The following is a 13,601-nucleotide window of genomic DNA, read 5'->3' as shown; positions in this document are numbered from 1 at the left end:
TGGTAGCATTGCCTTTAAATTGTTTAACTTCGGTCAAATGTTTTGGGTAGCCTTCCACACGCTTCCCACAATAAGTTGGGTGAATTTTGGCCCATTCCTCCTGACAGAACAACCACCTAATACACACAAATCTAAAGGGGTGAATGAGAATATGTACATATAAGTATATGAATTAGTGATGGCCGAGCGGCATAGGCAAGGTGCAGTAGATGGTATAAAATACAATATATACATGTGATATGAGTAATGTAAGATATGTAAACATTATTAAAGTGGCATTGTTTAAAGTGACTAGTGATCCATTTATTAAAGTGTCCAGTCATTGGGTCTCAATACAGTATACACATGTGATGAGTAATGTAAGATATGTAAACATTATTAAAGTGCCATTATTTAGAGTGGCATTGTTTAAAGTGACTAGTGATCCATACAAAAGGGTCTCAATGTGGGCAGCAGCCTTTCTGAGTTAGTGATTGCTGTTTAGCAGTCTGATGGCCCTGAGATAGAAGCTGTTTCTAAATCTCTCGGTCCCAGCTTTGATGCACCTGTACTGACCTCGCCTACTGGATGATAGCGGTGTGAACAGGCAGTGGCTCGGGTGGTATATATATATACCCCCGAGCTGACAAGGTAAATAAAGGTCGTTCTGCCCCTGAACAAGGCAGTTAACCCACTGTTCCTAGGCAGTCATTGAAAAAAAGAATTTGTTCTTAAACTGACTTGCCTAGTTAAATAAAGGTCAAATAAAAATATATATACTTCAACAGTGTTTACTGCTCCTGCGACATCAATGATTACACAATGTAACTATGCAATAGACTAGAAACATGATTGATTTGTTATTCATATATACAGAAAACAACTATGCATATCTAACTGCATTAATCTGAGGACACAGGATAGTATTTCAATGAGATACTTAATTTCAACCAGTGAAGAAAGTGAAATGCTTTATTGAAAGAAGTTCATTATTCAGGTGTTATAAATGCTTTATAATTATGTAATATTATAAATACAAGTTCAATCTGTACTTCAATGCACATATGGTGTGCATTATAAAACGAGGTGGGGAGAGAGGTGTAGAAGACAGAAAGGGAAAGAGGTAAGAACAGCGGCAGACAGCATTTGATTCATGAATTACAGTGCTACTCGAATATTCTCTCAGTTCATCACAATTGCGGTGTATCCTAACCAGCCTTGGGCCCCCAGTTGGCCCGAAGGTTATCTTAAGAGCGGGTGAGGCGGCGATGACAGGACTGGCTTCCTCTCTCACATCAAAACACATCTGCAGACAAGTAACAAAGTAACAAATGGATAGAGAGAGAGCATGATTAAGCCTTGGTTTTCTATTCTAACACGGTCAGTCATCTTAAATCAGGAGGTGAAATGCAAAACTGACCTTGGATCATTAACTCTGGGACTACTACATCTCTGTCTGTATTTCAATGTAAAGCATCTCTTTAATTATACTTCCTGTTGACCCGACCAAGTAACATCTCACCTATGATCAAGCTGTGCCCTCTGTCAGCCAGTTCAGATGCGGGAGGGGTTCACCAAAACAGCTGATATAACCTAGAGGATTTAGGGAGAAGGGGGAGAGGGATGAAGCGAAGAAGAGACTGTTAATGTGTGTGTGTGGTCTCACCTGGTGTCCACACTAAGTGGCTACAGAGTACTTTATGCTGAAAAACAGACACATGAGGACAAACAATAGAAGATAATGTCAATAGAAGATACTGTATGTGATGCAGACACCTATCAGAGTGTACCTGAAACATTTAAAAATAGATGGCTATGTGTCTCACCACTTGGTTATTGCAAGGCTAACCCCCGGGGAAATCATAACTTGGCAGCAACAGATAGTCCAGTGAAAATGTCTGGATTTATGTGGTGTAAATCTGAAAATTAGCAGCTGACATCTTAAGTTTTTTTTTTAATGCATGTGTGAAAGGTTCAATGTACTTGGTTTCTCAAATGACTGCCTCGCCTGGTACACCAACTACAGAGTTCAGTGTGTCAAATCTGAAGGCCTGTTGTCCGGACCTCTGGCAGTCACTATGGGGGTGCCACAGGGTTCAATTCTCGGGCCGACTTTTTTCTCTGTATACATCAATGATGTCGCTCTTGCTGCTGGTGATTCTCTGATCCACCTCTACGCAGACGATACCATTCTGTATACTTCTGTCCCTTCTTTGGACACTGTGTTAACTAACCTCTAGACGAGCTTCAATGCCATACAACTTTCCTTCCGTGGCCTCCAACTGCTCTTAAATGCAAGTAAAACTAAATGCATGCTCTTCAGCAAATCGCTACCAGCGCCTGCCCGCCCGACTAGCATCACTACTCTGGAGGCTTCTGACTTAGAATATGTGGACATATACAAATAGGTGTCTGGTTAGACTGTAAACTCTCCTTCCAGACTCACATTAAGCATCTCCAATCAAAATTAAATCTAGAATCGGCCTCCTATTTCGCAACAAAGCATCCTTCACTCATGCTGCCAAACATACCCTTGTAAAACTGACTATCCTACCGATCCTTGACTTCGGCAATGTCATTTACAAAATAGCCTCCAACACTCTACTCACAAAATTGGATGCAGTCTATCACAGTGCCATCCGTTTTGTCACCAAAGCCCCATATACTACCCACCACTACGACCTGTATGCTCTCATTGGCTGGCCCTCGCTTCATATTCGTCGCCAAACCCATTGGCTCCAGGTCATCTATAAGTCTTTGCTAAGTAAAGTCCCGCCTTATCTCAGCTCACTGGTCACCATAGCAGTACCCACCCATAGCACGCGCTCCAACAGGTATATTTTACTGGTCACCCCCAAAGCCAATTCCTACTTTGGCCGCCTTTCCTTCCAGTTCTCTGCTCAATGACTGGAACGAATTGCAAAAATCCCTGAAGCTGAAGACTCATATCTCCCTCACTAAATTTAAGCACCAGCTGTCAGAGCAGCTCACAGATCACTGCACCTGTACAAAGCCCATCTGTAAATAGCCCATCTAACTACCTCATCCCCATACTGTTATTATTATTTTTTGCTCCTTTGCACCCCAGTATCTGTACTTGCACATTCATCTTCTGCACACATGTCACTCCAGTGTTTAATTGCTAAATTGTAATTATTTTGCCACTATGGCTTATTTATTGCCTCACCTCCCTTATCTTACCTCATTTGCACATGATGTATATAGACATTTTTCCTACTGTATGTTTGTTTATTCCATGTGTAACTCTGTGTTGTTGTATGTGTCGAACTGCTTTGCTTTATCTTGGCCAGGTCGTAGTTGTCAATGAGAACTTGTTCTCAACTAGCCTACCTGGTTAAATAAAGGTGAAATAAAAAATAAAAAACAAGACAGGCAGAGATGGAGAAAAGGAACACAGAACAGTTTAATTACCTCTGGTTATGGACACAATAAAGCCAGCAGTAAAGCTTCCACAGCCTGTTCCTCACACAGTGAACATCTGGCAATATCTACATTTTTGACCCCTTGATCAGCTCGCTCTCTGAACGTAAAGAAAACAGCTTATTTTTTGTAGATATGAAAACAATAACAGAGATATGACAGTTCAATCTAAAGCAGCAGATGTCATTTTTAGGATACGTCAATACAGCCCAGTGCTGCTTACCTGAGAGGCCATCTTCTTAGGTGTCCACTTTGACTTCCTTTGTGTCGGAAAAAAGTTGCTTTCAGAACAATTATTTTTTAATGAAAATTTTAAAAAAGGTCTCAGAGCGAGTGACGTCAACGATTGAAACGCTATTAGCGCGCACCCCACTAACTAGCTAGCCATTTCACACCGGTTACACCCGACTTGAAAAACATCTAAATATAAACATTGCGAGATATTTGGCGAAATAGACAGACATGCCTATATTTCCCCCATAGGAAACAATGGGAAGACCGCAGAGTTCCAATATTATTTTTGTTGTTTACATTTTAACTATAAAACAACGTGAGCAGGTCTCATTGCCAACAACAGCGAAGCACGCATTGTGACGTTGAACAATAAGCTGGGAGTTGAATGTTCGGAAGGCGAGTTGGTGCTCAATAAAACTAAAAGGAGCTGGCAGGGTGAAAAATGCACTAAAATAAGTCCTGTTTTTTTGCGATTACTTCAAAACGTCGGCAAGCAGCTGGGAAATATGGTCATATTATGAAACTGGGCTCCACGGCGGATGCAATGAACTAGTTTTTTATCAGAAAACAACGTTGTTAAAAATGTAATGTGTCCAGCCTACTATCTACACAGATTTCAGAGCACTCTCATCTGAGTGTACCAGAGCGCAGAATAATTACTTTACCAGCGCTCAACACCCGTTGAATATAGCCGGTATCAGTAAACGTAGAAAAAAAGCATAATTACATTGTATCCAGCAGCACATTTATAGTCACCAAAGCTCTGGTTAACACGAAAACTGCCTTACTAGCTCTGCTAGGGCGAGTAAAATGGTCAGAGTGGTCTCATTTGTGTCTGGAAGTAGCTAGCAAGTTAGCCAACATTAGCGTGGGTGCTTGACTGCCGTTGTAAGGCCAGAACTCAGAAATCAACCCTACTCCTCGGCCCGAACGTCCAGTGTGCACTCCGAGAGCAAAACGGTCTGAATTTACAAACTGACAATTTTTCTCTGAATGGTAACCCTATAATATTAATCAAATTAATTAAGCCAAATTTCTTCAAATCAATCCGATATACTATGCTATTACATAAAAAAGTTTGACATTTTCTGGTAATGCCAATATGGAATACTATCAAATGCTTCTCAAAGATGCCCTCTGGTGGTCAAACTAGCAATAACTTGCAGTAGTTGAAGAATGACGTACCACAAAATGACGTACCACAGAATGCTGCAGCAGCACGCAGGCTGTGCCGCAGTATGAGGCAACTTTTAAAGGAGGAACCACTGTAGATACACATTGAGTTCTATCTGTCAAGTCATTTTTACACCAGTTACAAGGAGCCTGGTCTAGGCCAATTGAGGAAAGCCTCTGAATTAGCAGTGAGTGATCAACAGTATCGAAAGCCTTTAACAGGTCAATGAAGAGGGAAGCACAATGTTGCCTTTGATACATACAGTTAACCACATAATTTGGAACTAAGGATGCCGCAGCGATAGTGCTATGACCTCGTATCTCTAATACATACCATGGGAAAATGATCACTGAGATCACATGAAAGTAATCCACTAGACAAATATTTATGGGGGTTATTAGTAAGAATTATATCAATCAATGAGGAGTTAACCAGGTTTTTCACATTTAGCCATATCCATTTTTAGACCAATTGAGTCAGATTAAAAATCAATGCATATGCTCTTAAATGGATCTGAGGCCGGGGATAGACAATCCAGATTCAAATCCCCTAAAATGACCAACTCCGAGAAAAAAAAGAAGTTAAACACTCAGATATAGCACTAATAGCAACCGCCATAGCAGCATGGGGGCTGTAAATCCCAGCAACAAATACATGTGTATTCTGGTTTATGGACACATCTACAACTAGGAGCTCAAACGTCTTAGGAACAAAAATGTGAAATTATTGGGACTCCAAGAAATGAGATTGAACATATATTGCAAATTCTTCCCCCTTCTGTAATCGGTCACATGTAAATACATTATAATAATTTACTTCAGTGTTTTTATCAGAGATAGAACCATTTAACCATGTTTCCGAGAGAACCAGAATGTCGGGACATGAGTCCTGTACCCAAATGTCAGTTGTGTCCGTTTTTTAAATCCTACTTCGCACATTAAGGTGCATTAGCCCAAGCCCCCTATGAGATTTAAAGTCGGAGGGGGGGGATTCAGCTCACTCCTATAAAAGCTAACAGGCATAGGGTCATCTGCAGCAAATTGTTGAGTGAGCTGAGACTTTCCAAAGATCCCTGGCCAACCACGTGAGAGCATTTGACAGACCTCCCTCAAGTCGCTGGATGCAGGGGCTGAGGCGGGAACTGGGAGAGCAGTGTTGGCAGAGCTCAATCCACCCGGACGAAGCTACCGCCAAAGGAGTGGAGCTTTCTGCAGGGGACTATAGTGGCTGCCAATTCTCCAATCTGGGTGTGGCTCCTGTTGCAGGGTTGGTGCTGTTATGGGGGGTAGGAGTAGGGAGGTTAACCAAAACTAGCCTGGGAGGGAGGTTGTGGGGGAAATTGAGGAAGCTGGCAAAGCTCCAAACTCTCAGCATACAGCTGATGATGTGAATGATACATGGTGTGGACTGCATCCTGTGGTGCAATACCCAGAAGAGGGATTTGCCAGAGCCTAGGGTAGTGGTCGATGCTGTGTAGAGCAGGGCTGAGTTGATGTGGGCCTGGTCTTGTACAGCTGTGTTGGGCCCGTCTGGTAGATCTATGCTGTGATGGGCCGGGTCTGGTAGAGCTGTGCTGATGCGGGCCAGTTCTAGTAGAGCTGTGCTATGATGGGCCAGGTCTTGTTGAGCTATGCTGTGATGGGCCAGGTCTGGTTGAGTTGTGCTGTGATGGGCCGGGTCTGGTAGAGCTGTGTAGATGCGGGCCGGGTCTAGTAGAGCTGTGCTGTGATGGGCCGGCCCTGGTCTGGCAGCATGGGAGGGAGGTTGTAGGGGGAATTGAAGAGGGTGTTGTGGCTGGCGATGCTCCAAACTCTGCGCTGGGCCTCTTTGACTGCGTATGGCTTGGGCATTGCTCAGTGTATCTGCATGCAGTTCCTGGGAGAGAAGTGGTGAAGGGTGGTATGAGGGGTAGCGTTTCTACTTGTTCTCCAGTCTCTCTGAGGCACCACTGGATGCAGGTCTATAGGAGCATCTGATTTGTCTCACAGAGTTGGTGGCTGTTCTGCTGCTCCTGTGGGGTGAGGTGGACTGGCCAACATTCTTTAACGTCCTGGCGAAGGTGGGGACTGTATCTTTGTACAAGTGTACATTGTCGTACAGACTGTCCAGGCTGAGGGTGGGATGGCGGGCCAGGTGTACGTCGAGACCATAGCCACAGTCCTGAGAAGCTGGCATTTACCCGATGGATGGTGGCAGGGTGAACATCTCTCCTCTGGAGCAGGGTATACATTACAATCTTTGCAAGGGGGAAGATGGTGGAGGCCCTCTCCATCACTCCCCTTAGTGATGTGGTCACTCTCTCCTGTTGGGCACGCATGTCATTGGTCCCTGTGTGAATGAGGATATGGCTGGGGGAGCCAAGCTGGGCCACAGTCAAGAGCTCCATACCTCACTCTGTTGTGGAGCACCATAACTTTGCCACCATTTTAAGTGGGGAAAGTTTATTCTATAATACGGTGTCTCTCACTGCTCTAATATAAACTTTCCATTGGAGTCAATCATTAATATAGTGTTTGGTTTCTCGTCAGGTTTGTGGAGGATGGCAGGAGTGATGGGTGCAATTACAGGCCGTGAGATCGGGATGGAGGGGTTCAGCTGTGTTGGTGCATTGGTTGGTTGGTGGGTGGGTGGGTGCTGATTCAGCTGTTGGCTTGGTCCTGGGTTTTTGTGGGACTCTTTGTAGAGCTAACACACCATAAACATGCATAAAAAGTATTTACAGTCAACAGAAATGATTAACACACAAATAGATGAGATAATAATTATCTTTATAGTTAGACATGACTCTGTAAACATACGATGTTAGCCAGCTAGCTAGAGTGGCAAGCTAGCCGATCAGTTACATGTAGGTGCATATGTATCACCACGCATGCTATGTCGTGTCGAGCGTTGTAGAACGCAAAATGGGACTTAACCAACCGTGTGGTGGGACCCCTCCCCGTTTCATGTGCCGCAGCGAGAGGTACTTGCTTTAGACCAGAGATGATGAACACGACGTTAATCATTTCACATTGCATACTGAGTATGACTTTTAATCTTAATATCCACAACAGTAGCTATGTTTCCATCAACTTGTCCAGTGATATATTGTCGACATTGTGAAAGTTTGCATAGAAAATAGATGTGACAATTGCCTGAAAGTAATCGTCACACCAATTTAAAAAAAATATATAAAATAATTACACAACCTACAGTGTCCAATAAAAATGAAGTGTTACCATTACCCATTAGGCAAATTGCACATGAATAAATTTGTGGCAGCCTCTATGCCAATTTGTTTCATGTCTCAGGTAGTCCACGAAAGCCAGCAGGGTTAGAATGCAATAATTGACCAATATTTGCCATATTTGAATAATTCTCATGTGCCGACATATCACCACGGTCCGTCCCATAGTGAAACTTGTTCTCCTGTAGATCTGAAATTATTGGATGGTGAGACTTTCCAGCCAACCAGAAAAGCAAGGCCAAGCAATTGAGGTATTCGTGAAAGTCAGGACAGTCCTTGCCCTGCAAAGAAAGTTTATTTGTATTTTTTTATAGTTAAGCAGTAGACATTTAGAATTAAATGTGGAGTGGTGCTTCATAGTTACGCAATGACATCACGTGCCCCACGTACCTTCAAAATTATTCGGTAATCATCATTTATTGGAAAAACACAGTTTCCATCATAATTTGTTCCAATAAAGAAAGTTAAACAGAAGAAAGATCCTCCCCTGTCAAAGGGTTACAATTTTCTCGATCTTTAGAAAATGTCTCCTATATCTGTCCTTTCCATTACACGTCGTGCAGGTTTTGTTTGCGACAGTAAGCTAGGTTTGGCGACAGATTTTCATGCAAAATCTAAAATCTGCTTAAAGAAAATATGTTAATTTCCCACCATACTTTGTTGCGGTTGAAATCAGTGTGTGATGATTTGGAACGCACAAAATGTACTTTTTCTATTAAAGTTGTCATGTACCGAATACAAATATAATGTTCAATGTGTTCCCATCACATTTTTTCAATTCTACCGATAGTTTTGTCCGAAAAGCTGTTGAGTTGAATAGCAAAAATGCCTACTCTGTTATTGGCATGTGCATTCTAGCCAACAGCTCGTCATGTCACCAGAATAAGAGTCTAAACATGTATTGGGAAGGAGCATCAAAGCTCATTCCGTGCACTTTCATCACCCTGTGAAGTTCATCAAAACTTATTTCATTTGTAGCCTAATAAACTGCATGGTTTCGTAGTGGGAGGACCACACACCATGTCATCGTGTGACTCCGAGTTCACTTCTAGATGATGGTTATTATATCAATATTTGCGCATAAAGGCGTTTTCACCGTAAGTTCTCGCCAATTAATTTGACCAACACAAACAAATTATCTGTTTTATACGGTATGACTTTACTCGCATAAGGTCATCCTCCTGAGGAGAATGAGCTGGCCAATCAGCCCTCTACTCACGTTAATATTTTGAATGACAGGTTGGGGTACCTGTTGGGGTACGCCCACACTATTCCAACACAGAAAAGCTGTTTTTTAACATTACCACTTTTTGGAAGGAAAACTATTTCACTCATATTGTAAGTAATTATAGGTCATATTTCATAGAAACACTGGAAACACTGGACCGTTACTTTAACATTACACGAGGAATGTTTAAATAATGCTATGGAACTGAATGTCTAGAATTAAAACCATATTTGAAATTGTAAAAACTGTAATTGTAAGTTCTCGGCAATTAATTTTACCGACACAAACAAATTATCTAAATTATCGAACAAACAAATGATCTGTCTGCATTTATACAATTGTACCGAAACCTCCTGTTTCCATTACAGATGTCGTGATTCTTTTTTATACGGTATGACTTTACTCGCATAAAAACTGTGGATGGAAACATGGTTAATGCTTTTGACGAATCAACCTGGGTCAATGGAAACCTGCCTAGTGTTTCATTCATTCAATGTAAATAATGCTACTATTAGAGAGAGAGAGAGAGAGAGAACTAACGCATTAGAATTCCAGCTTTATAAACTGGCCAAATCGTGAATCCAGACAATCTGATCAGTCAAAGTAAGCACATACCTTTATTGATTCTGAGAGAGCATTGATTTCAAATAGGGACATTGATTACATCACAGTGAGCCTGCCTGCCTGCCTGCCTGCAGGGCTGCTCCTGCTGCTGATTACATACTCTAAACTGAATACAGATAAGCTCTAACACCTTTCATTGGAGATTTAGGAGTGTAATTTCACCTATAACGAGGGGGCTTATGGCATACTAGAAGCTCATTAAGATGCACTTAGCATTTAACTAAACTCAGAGGATCAAAACCTGTTGACACCGATGCCCCTCAGCATCAGAGTTCAGTTTTTCACAACTGTGTTCCTATGCTGTAGTGTACTAGAAGGAGACGAATGGGGAACATCGCTATGTAATTAGTTGGGACATTGAGATTTCTGCATTATGATGCATTTACATGACAAATCAAAATGATATGGCAACCATGTTAGCGACCCATTAAAGTAACTGTCCAGTGAACATCTCACTTTTTAAAGTTCATATTCTGTTTACTCATACCCAAATAATGTTGTTGACTCATCCTGTACTTGTACGTGGCCAAAGCATAAATTGGAGAAAAAACACAAACTTGTATCTCAAACAGACAGTTTCTAAAATGCTTGCTATTTCCTCATAAAGTATGAGGTCATCCTCCTGAGGAAAATGAGCTGGCCAATCAGCCCTCTACTCACGTTAATATTTTGAATGACAGGTTGGGGTACCTGTTGGGGTACGCCCACACTATTCCAACACAGAAAAGCTGTTTTTTAACATTACCACTTTTTGGAAGGAAAACTATTTCACTCATATTGTAAGTAATTATAGGTCATATTTCATAGAAATCTGGAAACACTGGACCGTTACTTTAACATTACACGAGGAATATTTAAATAATGCTATGGAACTGAATGTCTAGAATTAAAACCATATTTGAAATTGTAAAAGTTGTCTCAACTCTCTAAATATATAGTCCGGGTACCAGTCTTTTCAGCTATAGCTAACATTTCACTACAGTACCAGCTGTGTTTGGATACCCATACTAACATACTGTATACTACATACTATATACGATTAGTTCATTTTAGTATACTGTAAACGAACGGTACCCTTTCACTTGAGTGTAATTTTGGCATACTAACTATATCCATACTATGAGCAATTGGGATACTATATACTCAATTTACTTCACAAATAGTACGGAGTAGGCTACAAGGAGGGGAACATTGGCTAAAAAGACGGGTACCCAGGCTAAAAAATATATGGCTCTGAGGGGGATAGTCCTGGTCGGTATGAGATAGAACGTTGCGGCCCCGCACACCGTGGGGTAAAACAACTTGTGGCCAAGACCAACAACACAAACAAACGGACTATACAGCGACAAGTAGTGGAGTTACAAACGGACGATACTAAACAAATGAAATGTCTTACCTGTGAGGAAATGTTATCTACACACATAGCTACGTGTAGCCTACTTGGACACCGGGTCCCTACATTTCTCACTCTCCTACACCGAAATCCAGAGGGCTCTTCTCGCAGGCACTATTTCCCTACGTGGAAGTATTACAAACCATAGGTCTGGATTTTTGACCTGGTACACTGAGCAACACAGCAGCTTTTCGGCATTTTTTAAATGTGTGTATAACAACAACAAAAATCGACGATGAAGTTGGCTCTTTTATAATGAGGTTCAATTGGAAAGAATGTTTTGTTTTTCCCCAATTTGTGTGTGTGGCCCGAGGTGAATTCCTTCTTATGCCGTGAATATCGGCTCAGAGTATTACGTAGTGATGTCATAACCCTCTAGCTTCTTCAGAAAGTTTCTGTACTGGGATGTGGGATGTAACTGGGATGTAATGGAACTCAACAGAGGATGAATCAGTCTCTTTCACATTCTAGACAGTTCACATGTAGCACATCACGGCGTGGTTCTGGTTCAAACAGACTTGCTGTCAATAGTGATCAGCATTGCATTGCAACAGTTTGATGCAGGGATTTGATTGTGATGATAAAATAGGTCAAATGTCAGAGGAAATGAGAACGATGGTTCCTGGATGGTGGGTATGGCTTGTTTGGCAGGCAGGTGGTCAGGTGACTCTCAGAAGAACGTCCTACAGAAAGAGAGAAACAGGTCGAATGACCTGGATATCATCAGTTGAGGAGCCTTAGAATGTATCTTAGGTCATAAGTCACGCTAGAGACGCCACTATGGGTTTCTTCACAGTACCTCAACCCAAAACTGATTTCATGCGTTAATCAGTTATGTATAGAGCAATGTCATCATGGAATGCTCTGCCACCAGAGCTTATTCAGGCAAAAAACAGATAAAAATACAATGTTTCACAGCACCTCTCCTCTTTCTAAAGATCTAATTTAACTATACGGTATTTAAGAATATGAATATATGAGTACACAGCTAGCACAGTGGATCTGGGCCAATTCTGGCCCAGATCCGGCAGCATGACTTATGGCTAGGATGCGGGGATTGTGCTCGGGCCGATTCCGGTGTGAGTTATCTGGCCCGAATGTATTACTTGGGGCTCGGGCCGATTGGGACTACTCTCTGGCAGATGATTACACAGGCTGCTTTATGTAATTAACATTTCATTATTTATTTTTCCATATTTTCTAATTGTTTCTGTGATCAAAAAATACAATTAACATTTAAATTAAATTCTTTAAGAGTCCTGTGTAGTATTTCTGTATTTTGATACTTTGTGCGAGGCAATTGATAAGCATTAAAAACTATGTGGATGGAGACTCCCGAGTGGCACAGCGGTTTAAGACACGGCATCAAAGTACAAACTGAGTTGTTACAGATGCTGGTTCGAGACCCATGCCAGCCATGACCGAGAGACCCATGAGGCGACGTACAATTGGCCCAGCACCGCCCGGGGAAGGATGGGACCAGGCTGTCCTTGTCCAATTTTTTTTTGTGGATGGGTATAATTTGTACGTATAAAATGTATAATAGTAATATTAAACATTTCTAAATCGGGTAATTTTGTATACATTTATTTAAATTGCATCGGGCTGCTTCTGGGGGGATTCTGGTAAAGATGCCGGCAAAGTCGGCTGAATTCCGGTAGACAGAAACAGCCCGATGTACTTGGGCCGAATCTGGGCAGTCAGTCATTTTGATTCCGGGCCGAGTCCTCGGGTGTCGATTCAAACAGTTCCGGCCACCCGGAAGAGGGCCGCTCCTGGGCCGATTCCTCATTGCTAGCTGGGTAGTGAGTAAATATACATGTTTTTGTTGCTTGGTGCCTTGACAATATATTACTTTTAATTTTAATATGAACGTAATAATATCTATTGTTGTTCTTGTCTGTAACTGTTCTGTACTCTGTCATGTGTTTTATGTGGATCCCAGGAAGAGTAGCTGCTGCATGTGCACTAGCTAATGGGGATCCTAATAAACTAAACTAAACAAGTAAGTTAGAAATAACACACATGCAGATGTGTGGAGAGACCCTATGGCTGTGTAACCCCAAATGGACTGATTGAACCCACTGGATGGTCCCATTGGATTCTATACTGAACAACAATATAAACGCAACATGTAAAGTTTTGGTCCCATGTTTCATGAGCTGAAATAAATGATCCCAGAAATGTTCCAAAAGCTTATTTCTCTAAGATTTTGTGCACAAATTAGTTTGCATCCCTGTTAGTGAGCATTTATCCTTTGCCAAGCTAATCCATCCACAGGACAGGTGTGCCATATCAAGAT

The 13,601-nt window shown here is 41.8% G+C and overlaps 1 protein-coding gene across 2 annotated transcripts in view; it reads right to left on the bottom strand.

The window, feature by feature from the left end:
- Positions 1–9,876: 9,876 nt before the first annotated feature.
- ush1c (Usher syndrome 1C) overlaps positions 9,877–13,601 on the bottom strand; it is a 48,737-nt gene continuing 45,012 nt past the window's right edge. For both annotated transcript variants that reach the window (XM_036951561.1, XM_036951570.1), the window contains one exon: positions 9,877–11,982. In XM_036951561.1, the coding sequence (XP_036807456.1) occupies positions 11,959–11,982 (24 nt within the window). In that variant the 3' untranslated portion in view covers positions 9,877–11,958. The remainder of the gene's footprint in view (positions 11,983–13,601) is intronic.

This window comes from Oncorhynchus mykiss, chromosome 2 (genome assembly GCF_013265735.2).
Source record: "Oncorhynchus mykiss isolate Arlee chromosome 2, USDA_OmykA_1.1, whole genome shotgun sequence".
Classification (NCBI taxonomy): Eukaryota; Metazoa; Chordata; class Actinopteri; order Salmoniformes; family Salmonidae; genus Oncorhynchus; species Oncorhynchus mykiss.
Note: the sequence above shows the minus strand (reverse complement) of the source record. Positions and strands in the feature narration are given on the sequence as shown.